Below are 19,795 nucleotides of genomic sequence, written 5' to 3' on the forward strand. Positions count from 1 at the left end.
TCCATCTTTACATTAACTTATTTTTATTATAACTTTACATTAACGTTTTGAATTATAAATGTACATTCCATCTTTACGTTGACTTTACGTTCCCTTCTTTACACTGTATTTTTACATTCCCTTACACTTTATACATGTACACTCCAGCTTTACATTGACTTTACATTCCATTCTTTTCACTGTAACTTTACAGTCAATTTTTTTAATTATAAATTTACATTTCAGGTTTACGTTGATCTTGCATTCCATTATTTTCACTTAACTTTACATTCCCTTTTTTGAATGAAAAATTTACATTTCATCTTTATGTTGACTTTACATTCCCTTCTTTTCACTGTAACTTTACATTCCCTTACACTGTATAAATTTACATCACATCATTACCTTATGACTACATTCCCATTACATTTGTAATTTTACATTCCATATTTTGTTGTATTTTTATAATTCTTTTTCATTGCATTATACATATTCATCCTTTTCTTTGTCATATCTTTACATTCCCTTCCTTATATTGTACCTTTACAATCCTCTACTTTGTGTTGTATTTTTCCATTCCCTTTTTTTCCAATCATTATGAATTTACATCCATCCATCGTCCCTTCTTTTTTATAACTTTATATTCTCTTGGTTCTTTTTTGGTTTTATGTTTAAACTTTACATACTTCGGATGATTCATGACATTCCCAGAGCTTTTCTCTCAGCACACAGTACAGAAAATATTCACTATGAAGTTTAAAGCCTGGCAGCTGTAATGAGTACACTGCCATCTAGTGGAGATACATGAGTGTGCACAGTAAATGTCGTGTAATTTTGGAAAACATGAATTTGATATATCATGCTATTACACTCGTGTTTGTGTGTGTTTTTGTATTTATTTACTCATTTGTTTTGTTCTATTCTTTTTCATTCATTTACACTGTTCAAATTCTTCTTTTTTTGCATCACTGTTTATTATTACATTCTTTTTATTCTGTTCTTTCCATAAAATTCCTGTTTGTTTACTTTTCCTGTATTATTTTCTTTGTTCCTTGAATTTATGTTAATTTGTGTTTATTTTCTTTCCTTTAAAAAATAATCAATTTCTTGCACTTATTATTGCACATATTGTTTTGTTCCTACCTTCTACTTTACTTTAGTGCTGAGAATCCTGGGAAATTGAGTAAAAAAAGATATATGCAGATATATGCCTTTATTTTAGGTAGCTACAGTAACTTGTGTGGACACTGAGAGACTTTGACATATTGAGGAAACACTTCGTCCCAGATTCCTACATAAAGAGGACTCACGATAGCTCTGACGCCTACATTATATGGACACGTGTATTTGGGACACCGGACTTTTCCAGCTTTATGTGGTTCTTCCTCAACTAGTTCCCGCAAAGTTGAAGGCCCACAATTGTTTTGGACATCTTTGGATGCTTTCCCTTCGCTTGAACTTCATGAAGATCTGCTTTTCCATTAGACGAGGGGGAAGATCTCCTGTTCTAGAGTGTCCAGCCCTATTGGGAGGAATGTGAATGGTTTTCCAGGCCTCCTCACCTCACCTAGATCAGTACTTGATGTTGGAATGAGCCCAAATCTCCACAAAATCTAGTCGAACATCTACCCAGAAGAGTGGAGCTCATTTTAAATTGTGGAATAGCCATTCAAAACACACATGGTCTATTGTCCTCAAACGCTTCAACCCTCTCCTATCCTAAACTCATCCTTTCCCACAAAGTTGCCAGTTTCTCTCAGAGGCTTGAGTCAAAATCCCCCACCGTCCAAAACGTAAAGTTTATGAAGCCAACGCATCTGAGGTCTTTTGAGTGACTTACTGCCTCTCCTTTTGATTTTCTCCCTGTTTTTTACGAGTAAACCATCCCACGAAACCCCAAACCGGCATCGTCGCGTTTAACCACAGTATCTGCGCCTGTGTGGTCGAATCAGGACGCTCGGTTTTATAGGAACGTGGATCCGGAGGAGCTTAAGTCCAGGAAAAACACAAATCTGTCACCAGAGGGTTTTTTTTATGAACCTCTTAACATCTTGTGTTCCTCTGGTGGAGTGGAGCGAGCGAGGTTGGTAACATCAGTGCTGGTGGTACATTATCGCACTCCCAGGGGAGTTGAAGGTATGAAGGCCCCATCCTGTGGTGAGGAGAAAGAGAAAGAGAAGGGGGCGGAGTTTTAGAGTTGACTGTAAAATATCATGTTGAATTCTGATTGGTGAGAAGGTATTGATGGAAGTCTTCAGTTTTCTTTTTCCTTCTCTCTCCATCAGACTATTTGTCATTTGTATTCCATCTCTTTCACTGCACTCTTATTTCCATCTCTCTTACTAGCTCATTCCATCCATCCATCCATCTAGTTATCCATTCATCCAGCTATCTCTATCTTTCTCCCTCTATCTCCTAACTCTTTCCAACTGCCTTAATGTCATCTCATTCTCCATCCATCCATCCATCCATCCATCCATCCATCCATCCATCCATCCCATTACATTTTCTCCTTTTATCTCTCATTTTATTTACTCTATCACACCGTCATTGTCATTCTTTTTATAATTCCACCTTCCCCACCTCCACTCTACATCTCTTTTATTCTTATTCTCCTTTCCCATCCATCCATCTCTCTTTCTCTCTTTTCAACTGTCGTCTCATTCTTTCCTCTTCCGTCTCTCTCCGCCCTTTCCATCTCTCTTCCCATATGGCATTCCTTCTTCTCTCATTTTTGCTATCTCTCCATCACTCTCTGGTGCCATTTTCTCTCTCCATCTATCCATCTAGCTCTCATTCCCACACATTAGCTCTTTTTTGTTTAATGGTCGGGCCTTCGTAAGACAGCCCCGCCCCTATTATCCACTTATGCAGCTCAGTGGTAAACTGAAAAGTGGTCCCAATAAAAAAACCCACACAAACAAGATCACAAAGTTATCAGAAGACTTTTTTTTTTTTTTTTACACAAACAGTTCAAGATTTTATAATACAAAACAAAAACGCGTTAAAAATACTTTTAGTATCAATCATTTCGAGACGTTCTAAGTGTGTAAGAGGATGGTTTGTCTCAAAGGTGTGTGTGTGTGTGTTTGATGGAAAGAGGCACTTAGGGAGAACGTGAGTGTTGAAACTTCTCTTGCTCTCACACACATACTATGGATCAAAAGTTTGTGGACACCTGCTCCTAAAATTTCAACATCAAGTTCCTCATGAAGTTCCCCACCTGCTGTTATAATAATAAGCACCAATCTTCTGGCATGTTCCACTAGATCAAGGTGGAGATTTATCAGCTACGAGGTGTCGAGGTCTTGGGGTATGTTTGAAATTCATCCTGAAAGATATTCCATACGAGTTCTAGATCAGTAGATCTCCTGACCCATGGAAAGCGGATCTTTGTGTACTGCTGAAACAGGTTTGGATCTCCTAGTTCAAGAAGGGAAAAATTTCTACACATCTACACAAGTACAATTTTGTTCCTGAAAAGAAGCGCATGTGGCTGGAAAAGTCAGGTGTCCCAATACTTTTGTCCCTATAGTGTGTGTGTTCAAATACAAACTAATTCCTTACGCTTGAAGTATGCAGTCGATAAACCCGAGCGATCGTAATTCCATGTTCACTTTAACGACGAGTCCCTTACGATTTCCATAGTGTAATGTCGCATGTGGGCGGGGCTTGGCCTGTACAGGAAGCAGTAGTAGCTAAATATAGCTTTTATGCTCAAACGAAATGATCAATTAAACACAGAAGTGTCTGAAAATTACAACTCGGTCAGACAGGGGGCGTGGCCTAAAGCTTTGTAGATTTAGCAAATACACCTATACAAACCCTACACTTCCCACCCCCCAAAATCTGATAGGGGGCGTGGCCTAGAGCATTAACGATTTAGCAAATACACTTATACAAACCCTACACTTTTTAAAATCTCAGACAGGGGGCGTGGTCTTAAGCATTTAAGAAGACACAAATACAAACCCTACACTCAAACCTAACCCCCCCAAAAAAGTATCTCAGACAGGGGGCGTGGCTTAAAGTGTTATAGATTTGGCAAATACACCAATCTTTTACTATTCAAAACCTATATTCTAAAATTTAAATAAAAATCTCAGATAGGGGGCGTGGCCTAACGTGTAATAGATTTAGCAAATACACCTATTCAAGTCCTACACTTTATTTTTATATCAGACAGGGGGTGTGGCCTAAAGCATTATAGATTTAGTAAATACACCCTTTCAAACCCCATTTCCCCCCCCCAAAATCTCTGACGGGGGCGTGGCCTAAAACGTTATAGATTTAGTAAATACACCCTTTCAAACCCAATTTTTTCTTTTTCAAAATCTCTGACAGGGGGCGTGGCCTAAATCTTAATCACTATATATGTGGTGAATACTCTTTAAACTTTTTCAGTAAATTTATTAATCCTGCTGGTTCAGAAGCTCTGGAATTGCTCATGGTGCTACGAGATCTGTATCAAGATCCGTCTCTTTTATGTCAGAAAAAGGAGGGAAAGAATTTTTCTCGTTTTTTGAGCTGGGAAACATGCATGATGGAAAGTATCCATTAATCCCCACCCTGGATTTTGGAGATGCGCCCCATTTCAATCCTAGCTTTGCTAATCAAGCTCTGTATTAGCATCTCAGCTAAGAGGAGATTTGGAACGAAAGTGCACAGGAAAGCAGATTTCCAGGAATTTTTCATCCTGCTTGAGACTCTGTACATAGCAGAGAAACTTCAGTCGATGCTGATGATTTGAGATCTCAAAGGCACTTCAGGTAAAATGGCACGGATTTCTTCCCTATCTGGTATACGGGACAGATATTCGAATGGTTAAAACGTCAGCAGTTTGTATGGACGTCATGTTGACAGGCACTTCTTGTTGACAGGAACTTCCTGTTTGTACACATTTCCTGTTCCTAGGAGTGGATTTGGATGTGCTTCGCTCAAAAGTTGAGGTCATACTATAAAGTGTGCTATATAAAATCAGGATGTAAACGCAGTCCCTTCTTTTTTTGTCCTGAGGGGAAGTCCTCATTGGCCCTGTCAAAACTGGACCCATCCCCTTCGGAATAGTCTTGTCTTTCACGTTTTCTGATTAAGGTAGGGAACACCAGGTCCTTGCATAACTCTCTCAGCCAATCAGCCGCTGCGCTGCAGTCCTGAACATGAAGCAGTCCATTCAGCTGAAAAGGGGGCAGGGTTTAAGGGTTGCATGTCACACCGGCGTCCTCAACATGCCCGCAGTTGGTTTTGCCCCAGCCGGAGAACTTGCACTCGTGGACAGTGTCTTCGGTCCCGATACATGCCACATCGTCCATCCAGATCAGACCGGTACCTGCAGGGCAGAAAGACGGAGAAGGTTAAAAACTCGCGACTTCCTGTTTGGGTTTGCTTCTATCACCCGTCAACGGAGACTCCGCCCACACACGTCTCGTTACGGGAGAAAAAGGCACTATAAAGACACTTTACAACTCGTTTATTCCTGCACGAGTCTACTATAGACACGAGTGTATTTATATCATTTCAACTAATAGCAGTTGTTTTCTTCTGACCAATCAGATTCGAGTATTTTGGGAGATCTTAAATAAAATACGCAAAAATTTATTCCAGAGACGAACTGTATAACAATTTTGGACTCGTCTCTGGGTCCTTATTATGACTAATCGCTCGTCCCCTGGTGATTGAAGCCATTTCTCATTTTTCTGTCTCCTCCCTCCTCTTTCTTTTTCCTATTCCTGTTCCTTCTCTCCTTTTTCCCCCACTTTTCCTGTTCCTTTTCCCCTATGTCGCTACTTTTTCTGTTCCTTTTCTCCTTTGCCTGTTACCACTCTATTCTCTTGCTCTCCGTTTCTGGTTCCTGTTCCTTCCTTCTTTTTTCTCCTTTTCCTGTTCCTCCTCTCTTTCTCCCTGACCTGTTATATTTCTCCTTTGCCTCTTTCTCCTTTGCCTGCTCGTTGTCTCTTCACGTTTCACCTCTTTTCTTTCCCTTTTCCTGTTCTTTTCTCTTCTCTCTTTCATGTTTTTGTTTCTTCTCTATTCTTCTTTTACTTTTCTTAGCTCCTTACTTTCTCATTTCTCTTTCTTTCTCCACTCTCTCTACTACCTGTTCTGTCTCTCCTTTATTTTTTTTTTATTTCCGGTACATTCTCTCTTTCTTTCTCCTTTACTCCACTCTTTTTCTCCTTTTCCTATCTCTTCTTTTCGGGTTTCTTTTTTCCCCTCTCTCATCTTTCCTGGTTCATATTCTCCTTTCTTTTTCCTTCTTTCCTTTCTCCTTCTCTTTCCACCTCATTTCCCTTTTCCATCTCTCCTCTCCCCCACGTTCTCCTTCTCGAACTAAATCCCTGAACCCTCCGAACCGCTCCTTCAGCCGGCACAAGACGCCCAAATCACACTGGAAACATTAAAATCACTTCCAATTATTCGCGAGTAAAGTAACGAGTGAAACGGCGGGTACGAGGCGCCGATTTACACCCCAAAAACTCTGCTTTTGGAGCTTTTGGAGGTGGTGTAGATCACCACCTCGGTGAAGCTCCAGCAGCTTTCATCCTGCACCACTCGAATCCGACAGGGCTGCGTTACATTCTGTACGCTTTTTCCTTTTGTTCCCCTTCCAAGTGGTGATATAGGTGCACTACGCTGGCGAGCCGAGTCCCGCGGAGAGACTTCTGATCTCCTAAGAGCTTACAGATGTTTCCAGCTGTGTGGTGGAGAGAGAGATGGAGATGGTCGGAGTCGAAAAGATCATCAATCTTATAAAAAAAGGAAAGAAAAAAAAATAAAAAATCCCTGTGTAAAATGTTTTAATTTTCCAGGCATGCCATTTGGAACGAGGCCAATACACTGTGTGTGTGTGTGTGTGTGTGTGTGTGTGTGTGTGTGTGTGTGTGTGTGTCTGGATCAGTTGGCCATGTCAGGACAACACACACACACATCTGTGTATACGCAAAGGCACCCTCTCTGTCCTCATAAAAAGCGCAGCCTCCACACACATACACACACACACACACACACACACACACACACACACACACACACACACATGATTTTAATAAGATGTCAACTCAAAAATGACTGCAATGCTTTTCGGATGGAAGGATAATAAAAAGAAAGGAAGAAAAAAAGAGGCCTTTTTTTAGGGAATAACAAAAACACTCGTTTTGAGCCGATTCTCATCCTGACATCATGCTTCAGACACGAGGGTTCCTCCTAACAGCGCCGCGTTCCTGACTGGTTCCGAAAACCACGCTGATGTTTCATAAGCTGGTTCTTAGCCGTGTGTGTGTGTGTTCGTTTTGAAAACTAATATTTAATATATATACTTATATAATAATATATACTGATGTAGGGTGAGGTGAGGAGGCCTGGGGTGGCGTTCCAATTGATCTCAAAGCAGGAGATCTTCCACATCTTCCAACCTCATGAAAAGCAGATCTTCATGAAGTTCTTTCATGCTCCTGCATCCAAAGGCGTCCGATTCAATCGTGTGCCTCCATCGTGGTTGTAAGGAGCGGGTGTTCAAATACTTTTGCTCATAATAACGTGTGACAGGACGTACATGGAGAATCTCTTTTTCCGGGTCCAATAATTGATGAGGTACCAGCGGTATTTCGAAATGAAGAGAGCTGGATAAATCATTACATACACACACACTTTACTTTTGGTTCGATCTGGGGAAACGTTTTGCTCCTTTGTGTGTGTGTGTGTGTGTGTGTGTGTGTGTGTGTGTGTGTGTCCATCAAGGCTGCAAGTTTTCCTAATAAAGCTGTATTAATGTCAGGAGCGACGTGCACTAATGCACACCATAAACCCTCTGTATAAAAAAAATAGAAAAAAAAAGCTGTCGCCCTGATTCGATCTCTCAGGCGCCACGGCTTTGTTCAAACGCTAGTAGGAAATTCTGGTGTCAGGAAAGTGTTTGACTTCACTGCTGAAGCAGCCTGCCAATGCACTTTTCCACCACACGCACGTTTGGACAGGACGCGGTGTGAAAATCGGCGTGAAAAACCAGATTCAACCTTCCTGTGAATTGCTGTAGGAGGATTTATACAGGGATTGTTGGGGGACACATAAAATCTAAACACAGTCTGTATGTGTGTGTGTGTGTGTGTGTGTGTGTGTGTGTGTGTGTGTGTGTGTGTGTGTGTGTGGGCTGATTGGTAGTGTCAGTGCCTTGCCTTGTCCGAATCGCCCGGTTTTGTGGACCTCGCGTGCTCCGCGGAATCCCAGCATCCTGCACACCACGTCCCCGTCCTTCTTGTCCCACACGTCGTCACACACCGTGCCCCAGCGACCCTCGTGGTACACCTCGACCCGGCCCTCATGTGCCGCCGAGCCGTTCACCAAACGCACCAGCACATTGTTCTCTGCTCAACACACACGCATTGTACTAAAGATAAACTCAAAGGTCATACATCATTGTTATTCTTATATCACACTCAATATCGACAAAAGCATTGGGGATTTTTTTCCCCCCCGGAAATATGTGCTTCTTCCCCCATGCCCAAAGTGTCGCATGAAATTTTCCCCTTCACTTGAAAATAGAAACGTGTTCCAGCATGACTGTTGCACAAAGGAACTCCATGAAGATCTGCTTTCCATGAGTTGTGGAAGATATACTGCTCTAAAGCTCCAACCCTAGTGGGATGAATTGGAATTGCACGCCAGTCCTCCTCACCTCACCTACATCAGTACCTTTACTAATGTCCTTGTAGTTGAACGAGTGCAAATTTCCACCAAAATCTCAAATCTAGTGGCACATCTTCCAAGAAAACTGGAGCTTCTTAGAACAGAAAATTGCCTAAAATCGCATTGGAATGCAAGTAGAACATGTGGTAGGACCGGCAGAAGAACCCGTGCGACCTGAAATAAACCTGACTGAAAGCATCAGTTTCCTCATCATGATTGTAAAAATAAAAGGAGGATCTGCATGCGGTTTATTTGTCTAAGGCGTTTTGCTTTTGGAACTAAAAGCTCCACCAGCTGAGACGCATTAGCCTTGATCCCTTCCGCGAGGTCGGACAGTTGGATTTAAATCCGTATGAAATCCATAGGATGAGACGCGGTACTTCATCGTGGCATCTTGCATTGCAGTGATTAGCGCTAAATCCGGACCACGTACGAGGACATATGGACAATGTAAGGGACGTCTAGGAGAGAACCTTGTTTACACAAACACGAGGTTAATAAGACGTGGGACGGTCGAGCATTGCGTCTCGCCTGCCGAGAGCTGGACGGACATCTCGTAAATGCGTCCCAGATGCCGTGCGATTCTGGGAAGCAGAACTTTCGCTGTCGTTCTAATTGAAGCCGCGTGTGACCCGAGAGCGCACGGTAGATCATTAGGATTCGAACATCTGCCTTTTTCTTTTGCTGGAATGAAAATATTTTACTGTGCAACAATTATGTTCTCCAGAATGTTGTTTTTTTGATGCGGAAAACATTTCCTAGCATGCTTACTTCCTCTCGTGCCATTTCATTTGCCAGAACACACTGCTGGCCAGGCCCTGCTTAGGCCTTTTTATTGCAAAATCAGGAAATGGACACTTTCGAAAAAGCATCGAGAGGCTCGGTGCTCGATAAACAATTGAAACAATGGCATAAAAGCGTCAAAATCCCGTGCATCACATTTTCATAGTGCTTACTGGATACGCTCCTATCTTATCCCGAGCTATGTCAAATATTTGAAAGCTAGAGCTGGAAATGATTGTGGATTTGGCTGAACCTCAGACTTGAAAACAAGCCAAACCCCTGCTAATGCACATATGCACAAACACTTTGAGTGCGTTATTAGCCGAGGTGCTCTCGCTCCTTCTGGGAAGCACATGGCCTGTGATATAAACCAGTCATTTTTTATACCAAAATCACATAGGAAATGAGAACTGTAGCTTAATCCATAGTAATGATGAGCCATATTTAGGAGAAGGGTGCCGCCTGAACCATGAAATATGAACTCCAACACGGCCCCTAATTGGAGCAGCCGAAAGAAGAAGAAGAAGACACTTCTTTTAAAGCTGTCTGATTTATTGGAGTCCTGCAAAAGTAAACCTGCAATCGATTATCTCTTGTTCTGTCACCAAACCAGCTCTAGGACCCAGAAATATTTTACCTTAATCTAGACCCACTTGACAAGAATGATGGCCACACTAATGGTCTAGTGGGGACCCAACTTTTTGACCCCTCTTCTCTTGTCCATCTTGTGCTTGTGAAGTCCTACAGTACCTATGGTGATGCTTGTACCGTTGAAATTTGTTCCCATGTTTGCTATATCTACACTGATAAGGCACAGTGCCCCTTGTCTTAGCCCCCATATTCCAATTATTTTCAAAGTAATAAATATTGACCATGCTTTGGCTTGTACATCATCATGGACCACAGCAAGTCATCAGCAATTCAGTGATCACTACTAAAAAATGCACCATCCAGGTGCAGTTGGTGAAATTCAATGCCCAAACAAATCCACCATTCCTGATTTGATTTCAAACTCCTGGGATACTGTTTGTGCAAATTGTTGGATGTTCTCTTCTGCCACTCCGGGGTGTCTCCATCCATTTAGAAACAAGCCAGTAGTTAGATTTGCTAGACTCTATCCATAGAATTTCCATCTGAGCAAGTTCCTGAGCTCCATAATGATTCAGGCCATAATAAAAAGTGCTTAAATGTGATTAATGAATGTATATGATTGGATGCAGAACCCTTACTCTGTTCCTGCTGTGACACATTAAATAGATCTGACAAGGAGGCCACTCAGGGTTTCTGCTCAGCCTCTTGTTATCTTGATTACTTCGACTTGCTCCTGGCTTGTATATCCCAGATGCGGTATGATGAATGGGTTCCAAAATTCTGTGGTTTATTCATGTCACTCAGTTGCTAAATTTGCTCCTCAGGCATCCTGCAGATGTCCACAGTAGATTAAAGGCCTTGACTCTGGCCTACGAAAGCTATAAATGTGATGCCAAAGGTGTGTTTTCTATTTTTGATCAAGAACAGGCCTTTTGCTACTGCTTTTGTTGTGCTTGTTTCTTCCAACTTTAAATGGACCTTGTATCTGCTTTTGTTGGTGTTTAAAGCAGTTTTCCTGACATACAACAGGCTTGAGCTTAAGTGATAGATTTTTCTAGCCTGTAATCCAGCTGGCCTGATATCCAAGTCAAGGACAATGCTTGATTGCTCTCAGCATGTGTGTAGTTTGTCTCTGGTTTCCACATGTGCAGACTTTTTTGTTTTTGTTGGTAGCATACTCTTCTAAGGACCTTTGGCTTTTCGGGCACACCATTTGTTCTCACGCTCCGGTTCACCCTGGTGCTCTGGTGTCTTTACAGTGTGGTGCTGGTGCTTCTTCATTGGATACCAAAAACACTGTGACCAGCAGGACCACGACTTGAAGGCGCCGCTGTGAATCGCATTAAAACCTCGTTCAAACAAACGGTGCAATAATAATCTTGGCAGCTCGGCAAACGTTTGATTGATCGCAGGCAAATGCCTGCTGCGTATCAACTATCGTTTTCTTGCCTAGGTTCCATTACAACATCTCTGTTTACCCGGATCAGTCTTTTGCCTGGAAAACAAGGCACCTTGTTACTAAGATTCCGCAGCTTAAACTTGTCTCGATTTCGGGTGAGTGCTCATCATGCGATCGGTGCCAAGGCAACCACGGAACATTAGCATAATTGCTAACACGAATCATCCTGCTGATGTAAAACAACTGTTCGTATAGCAGTATAGAAAAGCTGTAGTGCTGATTTCTCCAGGTTTGCCTGCAGATTCGTAGACTGCAGGCTTGGGGTTGGATTTGTTTTTTATCAGAGAATTCTTCAAAGACTTGGACAAAGAATGTGACAAACATGCAGAGAGGAAATGAATCACTTTCTCTTTCAAAGGGGGGTGCTGTTTTGTGGTTCTGAAGAACGATTGAATAGCTTAGCGGGTGAAATCTAACAAGCTTCATGACTGATCGTTTTTATCTGATATCACATGTTTCCCATTATTATTTAAGAGGCTCATTCCTTTTCAATTTCCTTTTCAGCACTCAGTATAAGAACAGTACCCTGCTGACAGGAAGTGCTTTACTGTCTCCCGCAATTGGTTTATTTCCAGCTTGTGAAAAAAAATGATCAGTGTTACAATTTTACACTCTGGTCTTCAATGCTGTTTTAGAAAGGATTTGGAATTCTGTCCAAGAGGTGGGAAACTAAGCTCACAGCTGGACAACCTGGAACCTATACGGGAGCTTGAGACATGCTTTTTTGGACGTAGGACATTGCTGATATCGGTGAGGGAACTCCCTGAGATATCAGGATGAAACCTTGAGAGGAACCGGACTCAAAATGAAACCTGGTTTTTAATCCACTGGTAATCATGAACCATTTCCAAAACTCTGAAGACGCCCGAGGAACCAGAGCTGATTTATTTATTTATTTCTGAACTGTTTAAAGGTCCCCTGGTGGTCTAGTGGTTAAGACGCAGCGCTCCCACCGCTGCAACCCGGGTTCGATTCCCGGTCAGGGTACCATCCCCAGCCACTCTCAGTGCCGGTTCCAAGCCCGGATAAATTGGGGAGGGTTGCATACTACTGCTCCCCGACTGGACACCAGGAACCCTTCCTGGAAGGCAGGTTTTTAACCAGAGGAATCAGAACTGATTTGAATTTTTGTTTTGTAGATGTTCTGCTGGAGAAACCTACACACACTTGCCCTCAGCAGCACACAGATCTTTTACTGCAACCATCACCACAGAAATCTTTCCTGAAGTGCAAATGCATAATGATGACAATTTAGCTTTTTACAGTATAGCTTTGGAAGGGTTTTCCAACCCTTCCAAAGCAAATCTTCCTGGAGCTGGCTTTGTGCACAGGAGTCATTGTTATGCTGGACCAGGTTTTGAGCTGAAGTGAAGGGAAAATGTCATGCTTCTGTATCCAACCACATTTGGCTGTAAAAGTCCCAGTACATTTGTCCATGTAGTCTATGCAGTATCAATCTGTTCTTTAAATAATGTCCCAAAACAGCATAAACTTGTATTGCCAGACATTGGCGTATTTTTACCCCTTTAATAAAATACAATTGCGATCTTCATACACACACTTTTTGATATAATTTTGTTTTTGTGATTATTTAATTTAAATTATTATTTTTTTATGAAACCTTTATTTCCAATGGTTTATTTCCCGGCTTGTACACATCATTGATGCGCTACGTTCACGGTCCTACTCGAAACACTTGCTGTAAACACAGATTTTTTCTCTTCTGAAAACCAAAAGGGCAACAGTAAACAAACACTACACACTTCCTTGTCTGATTACTTATCCTGGTGAATCAGAAATAAGGAAGTCTGTCTAATCTGGATCACCTGTGGTTGCCAACGCTCCTCAGTTCTAGTGTTTCCTCACCTCATCTAATGAAGACACCATTGCATCTTTTTTCTATAAATATTTTAGAATCAAATTGACCTAGATTACATCCTGCACAACTTCCCAAAACTCCCCATAAAAAAGCCCATCGTTTTAAAACTGCTAACCCACACATTGATTGTAATTGTTTTGGGGTGCAGTTCCAGCAAATGGTTTTATTTATGCTCTACTACGTATCATTTTCCAAAAATCTTCCCATCAGAGAGACCACAACTGTATTTTTTTTTTTGATAGATGTCCAGCATTGGGGACCAGGTTAAATTCTAGGAAAAATCTGGCAACCTCATGGGGCACAATTTCCATTTTTTTAAATGAGGAACCAAAGAAAACTGACTGGCATAACATGATTCTGAAGGCAAGGAACTTTTTGCAGCCTTAAGTGTAAATCTGCACAACCACCAAGTATTCATACATTTCATACAGATACAAATATTGATTCTGGTTCTCTGAAGTGGACGCTAACCCCCACTTAACATGACCAATAACCTTTGATATTGAGGCATGATCTTGTCAAGGAATATTTGAGTTGTTCTTCTAGAAATTCCAGGATACGCAAAATCTTTTAGAGAACTTGGAGGACTTATAGAGCTAACCCCAACCCCACCCCTGTTCAAACACAGGAAATCAGGAACTTTGCTGGAAGTTAGGAACTTTAGGCTCATTTCAGTCAGAGCAAATGAGCCAAAATATTATTTTTTGAGTTGTAAATCCAGAGAACAATTTAGTTCCCCTTCCACAGTAACGACTCATTCTGAGGAGCAGGATGTCCAGCTATAAACAACAAACCCTGCTGTGGGTGTGTTTTATAACCCGCCACTACTAACATTTGTTTTTACTTCAAGGGCAGCACAATGTCACCAACCTCTTGAAACTCCTTTATGTTTATAGTCTTGCTGTATTTTGATGGTTAACGGATGTTTATTTTATAGTCAGAGCCTTCGCATTAGGTGGGAGATGCAACACAGGAACTTACAGGCTTGGAATTTTGTTGCTCTCTCGCTCTCACATTCGGTTTGGACCAAGCAAGATAAAAGAGGAAGTTAAGCAAGCTGACCTGTCTTGGCTCCTTGATCCCCTCGGTCACCCTTGTCTCCTTTGAGTCCCCGTTCTCCTCTCTGCCCTAAAAGAGAAAAGCATTTAAGAATAATTAGAACTTCCCTCTCAGAAAAAAGATTCCTGGAGGGTGGCTGGTTAACAGGTCCAAACGTTTAGGTTCTCTGCAAATCAAGGTTCCTCAAGAGGCGCAACCCAAAGAACCTTAGATAAATCTTTTTCCTGCTGAAAGAGTGCAGATTTCTCTTGGCTACATTCCTCTGAAGTAAGACTGCTTTCAGGCTGTTTTTTCCCCCTCTCAACTGTCAGCATGCTTCACATTTAATCATACATTTAATTCTGATGGGTTTTTGGATTCAGATAAGCTTTCAGGGTCACATCAAGCAATTTTGAAAACTTTTAACCTTCCTCACAATCTGGGGGCCAGGCACGAAAACAACCACGGAACCACAGAATGTCTGCAAAATAATAAATTGATTCTGATTTGAGCTAATTTGAAGGAATTTACAACATGATAATCGAGAAGATTTGTCCGATTTCCAATGCTGCAGGGTCACATTGAGTCCAGTCACAATTCTGTTGATTGAAAGCTCAAACAAAAAAATGTCCACAAGTCATTGCTTCGTCTGCATTGTTGTATCAGAATAACTGTATGGTTAGTTTGCACTGGTACTTTCAGGGAGGTGGTAGCTCAGTAGTTAAGGCTCTGGGTTTCTGATCGGAAGGTCAGGGGTTCAAGCCCTGTGATCCCAAGCTTGTGCTTGAGGGGCGCTGTAACATTGTTGACCCAGCGCTCTGACTCCAGCTTCCTACATCGTTGGGAAAAATTATTTTCCTTTGGGATCAATAAAGTATTCTATTTTTATAAAAAAAAATTATATACTAGCTATAATTAAGAAGAGTTTTGTCAGTTACAATGTTCTGTCAGGTCTTCCCATATAACCACAATATTTGGTCTGGCCTACACACACACACAAGAAAAATCTTGTTGAGACTATTGGTGTTTGGTATGAATTCTACACAATTTACTTGCCAAAATACGGATAATTTTAGGCACTTAAGTGTAAGTTATGTGAGAATGAAGCATTCCACCTGTAGCCAGCAACATTCAAGGACTTTTTATGAATTTGGAATGCATTTGTCCTGGACCAGGACAACTCGAATGCTTTTGGTCCGGGAAAAAAGAATGCCAGAGCTGCGAGTTCTAGGCCGTATCAAATATTAGATCTCAGCAGTCCGACTCGCACGATTTCATCATCTAGAATCCTGTGTGTTGCCACAACGAGTACGCCCGAGATTCTGTAAAGCTGTGGTTTCAGGTCTCCAGGACAACTGGCTTTATCAAAGCTTCATCGCTGACAGTGGACAGCACACTCAAACAGAGCTCATCAAGCTACGCTTACTGAGAGATAAAAGCGGCTGCGAGTAGCTAATGCAGTGCAGACAAGAAATCTTCAAAACGAAAAAACTAAAGAGGAATGCGCTTCATGAGATCTGAATCTAATGCTCCTCATAAATCTAAAAGTCAAGGACGATAATGTCACGCAGAAATGTGAATCATATCTGGTCAGATCTTTGGGCATACTTTAATCTGTAATGAAGTTCATGCTGGGGAATGTGGAAGATGCTAGTGCAACAAAGCATAGTTTCCCCGCTGGTCCCACCATTCCTCGGGGTACAAGGATGACATGCTTCAAAACTCTTTTCCGTTCTTATACCTAGGTGACTACAGCTTGATGTCTGAACCATCATTAGCAATCCTCCAACGACATCTAAAGACCTACCTCTTCAGGCAATGAAGGTAAACTAGCATTTCACATATTTAAAACAAATCCCATTGCCATGATAACTGGATTTCCTCCCAGAAGTGTTTTGGACTGATTGCATCCTAATGAAGCAGCATTGGGATATTAACCGAGACTTCAAGCACTTTTCTAAGTTGCCCCAGACAAGGGAATTTGCTCAGGGTGGGTTTGGGAGGAAAAGCAACGAGGTAGAATTTCAAATGAACTCCTCTCTGGTGTTTATTGTGTACACAAAGAGATCTGAGTAGGTGGTTCGGGTGTTATTATGAGCGTTATGCAGAATCTCTGTGTGCTATAAGATTCAGGAAAGTTTTCTTATCTAACCGAGGATGACGATAATGATACCTTCCTGCTCCCTACACGCATCCGTCCTCTGCCTTAAATCTCACCAGAGTAAACACAGGCTGTTTGCGTTTCACACCCAAAACCACAAGGAGATCAAACGCGCTTTTCAGCACCAGGATACGGAGAATCAAAGACTTTCCTTAGTATACAAATGGACTTTTTCATGGTTACGAGGTAAGGAATGATGGAGCAAACACCCACTTGTACAGTGCGAAGTGTGTTGGTGAGTAACGAGACCAAGAACTTTTTGTGAGACAAAGTTTTTTGTGAGGTCATCCTGTTTGTTTCCAACCTGAAATGAACACGCCCTTAAGGTCTTTTAAAAAAGAGGGATAAGAATTTTTAAAAGCAGGATCATTTGTATAATCCTTTTGTGTGTGCTTTTATGCTCAAATCTTGAATCATTTGTTTTTATGTTTTTTTGCAGTGCGGTTTTCAGAGGGAGGGGGATGATGATGGGTGGTTTATCTCCAGGACAGCTTTAAATTTAAGTAATTTCAACAACTTTCATGTTCTGGATATTCCTCCCCGACTGTGTAGCTCAGAGCGTTCTGGTTTTGGTTTTTTTCAATTCCATATTTTAATCAAGAGCATCGGTTTTGTCTTTCATTCAGGCATGAGTTCGAGCTCACAGCTGAGTCAGGCTGAAAACACCTTCAAACAAATCCTGTGGGCAACTGCCTAAATGGAGGCATTTAGTTGAATAGGGTTCGGGCTTTTAATTTATTTGCTGTTTGGAGGTAAATCCAGCTGTGTAGAAAACAGCATATGAACTGTGTAGTAAAAAATAAATAAAAATTGTTAAAATATGTTTAGGAAGCTACAAAGATTTGCTTTTGCAGAAAACCCACTGGAACTCCTAGAGCACTTTGAATTTAGCCACTATATCAAGCTTTACTGATTTACTAAATGTTTCAGTCAATAGTTCCCTAAATGGTTACCTTTTGTAGTTCCCTAAGAAACTGATTCACTGATTTTCTCACTTAGTGACTCACCGTGATTAATTCAGCCAATAAAGGATCCTAACTAACGCACTCAAGGACTTACTGAATGGCTTACTTACTGACTCAGTATTTTGCTCAGTGGTCCATTCCGTGGTTCCCTCAGTCGTACACTAGGTGGTCCAATCGGTGGTACACTTAATGCTTCCCTTAGTGCTTCCTTCAGTGGTTCACTAAATGATTCACTGACTTTCTCACTCAGTTCCTCACCGACTCAGTGATGACCCCACAGCCATTGAGTCATTCAGACTTATGCTGTACTTACTGACTCACTGAAAGTATCACTCAGTAGTTCCCTCACTGTACACTCCAGGGTACACTGAACGGTTCCATTAAAAAAAACGATACACTGACTTTCTCACTCAGCGCCTCACTGGCTTGGTGATTAGAGTCATACAGTAGTTCACTCTACAGTGCCTCATTTCACTCTCATTTGTTTGCACTTTGCACAACACCCCAGACCATCAATCCATTGATCTCAGAGTTGAGGAGTAGCACGAAAGTCAGCTAAGCAATTGAGGTCTATGTGAGGGCAAGGTGTGTCTCATCTATTACCTTTGGGTCCCATTGGTCCAGTCTCTCCTTTCTCCCCATTTTGGCCATCAACACCATTGGTTCCGGTAAGCCCTTGTGGACCCTGGATGCCTTTTTCTCCTGGTACTCCTGGACACACAAACACACTTTGACTTTCACCAGTTCTATAGTGACAACAGAATAGGGCTCCAATTTAAAAACACAAAAACTCTGTGTGTGTGTGTGTGTGTGTGTGTGTGTGTGTGTGTGTGTGTGTGTGTGTGTTATGCTACGATGTCAGCCAGACCACCCAAAACCATTCCAGAACAGTGTGAACAAAACAAAAATTGTGTGTGAGAGTAATACGGGTCTGAGCAATGATCTATAAGCTATTAACTTTGGGCTATTTTCGCTGCTTTCCCAATTCTATGCAGGAGCACAGGCTGTACACACAGTCTGAGAGGAAAAATATGTAAAGACTGGAGTAGCTCCATCATTACTGTAACACACTTCACTGGAAAATGAGCCACTGCCTTTTCCCCCCACTTTTTCACAAAATATGTGTGTGTTATACCTCTAAAGCCTGTCAGGCCAGGGATTCCAGCAGCTCCTAGAGGTCCTTGGTCTCCTTTCTCACCTTTAGGTCCTGGAGGGCCTGAAAAACCAGGGGGAAAAAACAACTACTAAAGAGCACCGAAGAATTTGGATGTTACTGAACGAGTTTAAAAACTGCGTGGAAAAATGGTGACATGAATGTACAGGTGAAATGATATCGAGCATAGAAATTATGATGGGTGGGAAAAAGGAATGCGGTAATTGGTGGCTTGAATGGGTAGATTGAGGGAGGTGAAATATAGATAGGTATAGATAAATGGGTATGCGAGGGAGTGCTAAAACATCAAATTATAACACAGTTCAAGGATGATGGACCACATTAAGTGGGGAGGTTGTTATAGGGGTTATTACAGGGAGGTGGTTTATTAGTGGTTACTTTGCATTCAAAGGTCGCGAGTTCAAATCCTAGCCAATCCAAACTGCCACTTCTGGGCCATTAAGCAAAGCCCTTAACCTCATTAAATGCTCAGTTGTAGGAATGAGATGAATGTAAGCTGCTTGTCTGATTGTCTGGCAAATTGCATAAATGTAAATGTAAACGTAAATATAAAAGGACAAATAAAGACGAAAGTGGGTGTTGGATAGCCACTGTGGAACAAAAGAAAGAAACCATGCTACATGCTGTTTTTGAAAAATGATCAACTTCGTCTCTTTATGGCTCCGTGTCAGGCCAGAGGGTATATTTGTTGATTAGTTTCCTGTAACAGCATGTCCCAAAGTGCTCCATTCCTTCCTTCGAAACCTCTGTGTAATCGAAAACTCCCGAAACCCATCAAATGTCTTTACTAACAACCCCAGGCCACACAGATGCGATGTGAGATGATGCAGTGCAGAGCTCTCCTGCACACCTCTAGCGCTCCTGTGGTCCTATTATCATGGCCGGCCAATGTTTTTGTTACTCTTGGCTTTCTGTGCTCTTTCTGCAGAACTGAGCTGGCACAGACCGACACGTTTGCTCAATCGCTCCAGCACACGAGGCTAAGCTAAAGGTTGGGGAGTCTTTTCCGATTCCCTTACGATCTTTCTTCTCCAGATCTTTTGTTTAAACCTGGGCTTCAGCACTCTGAACGAGAGGCCTGTTT

At 41.8% G+C, this 19,795-nt stretch overlaps 1 protein-coding gene across 1 annotated transcript in view; it reads right to left on the reverse strand.

Moving 5' to 3' along the window:
• Nucleotides 1-2,908: 2,908 nt before the first annotated feature.
• Nucleotides 2,909-19,795, reverse strand: part of scara5 (scavenger receptor class A, member 5 (putative)) — a 48,647-nt gene continuing 31,760 nt past the window's right edge. Inside the window, exons 6-10 of the mRNA XM_046873713.1 lie at nt 18,673-18,753; nt 18,141-18,248; nt 14,436-14,501; nt 8,151-8,339; nt 2,909-5,308 (exon numbers count right to left, since the gene is read on the reverse strand). Coding sequence (XP_046729669.1) covers nt 5,175-5,308; nt 8,151-8,339; nt 14,436-14,501; nt 18,141-18,248; nt 18,673-18,753 — 578 coding nt within the window. The 3' untranslated portion in view covers nt 2,909-5,174. The remainder of the gene's footprint in view (nt 5,309-8,150; nt 8,340-14,435; nt 14,502-18,140; nt 18,249-18,672; nt 18,754-19,795) is intronic.

Source organism: Silurus meridionalis, chromosome 18 (genome assembly GCF_014805685.1).
Source record: "Silurus meridionalis isolate SWU-2019-XX chromosome 18, ASM1480568v1, whole genome shotgun sequence".
In the NCBI taxonomy this organism is placed as follows: Eukaryota; Metazoa; Chordata; class Actinopteri; order Siluriformes; family Siluridae; genus Silurus; species Silurus meridionalis.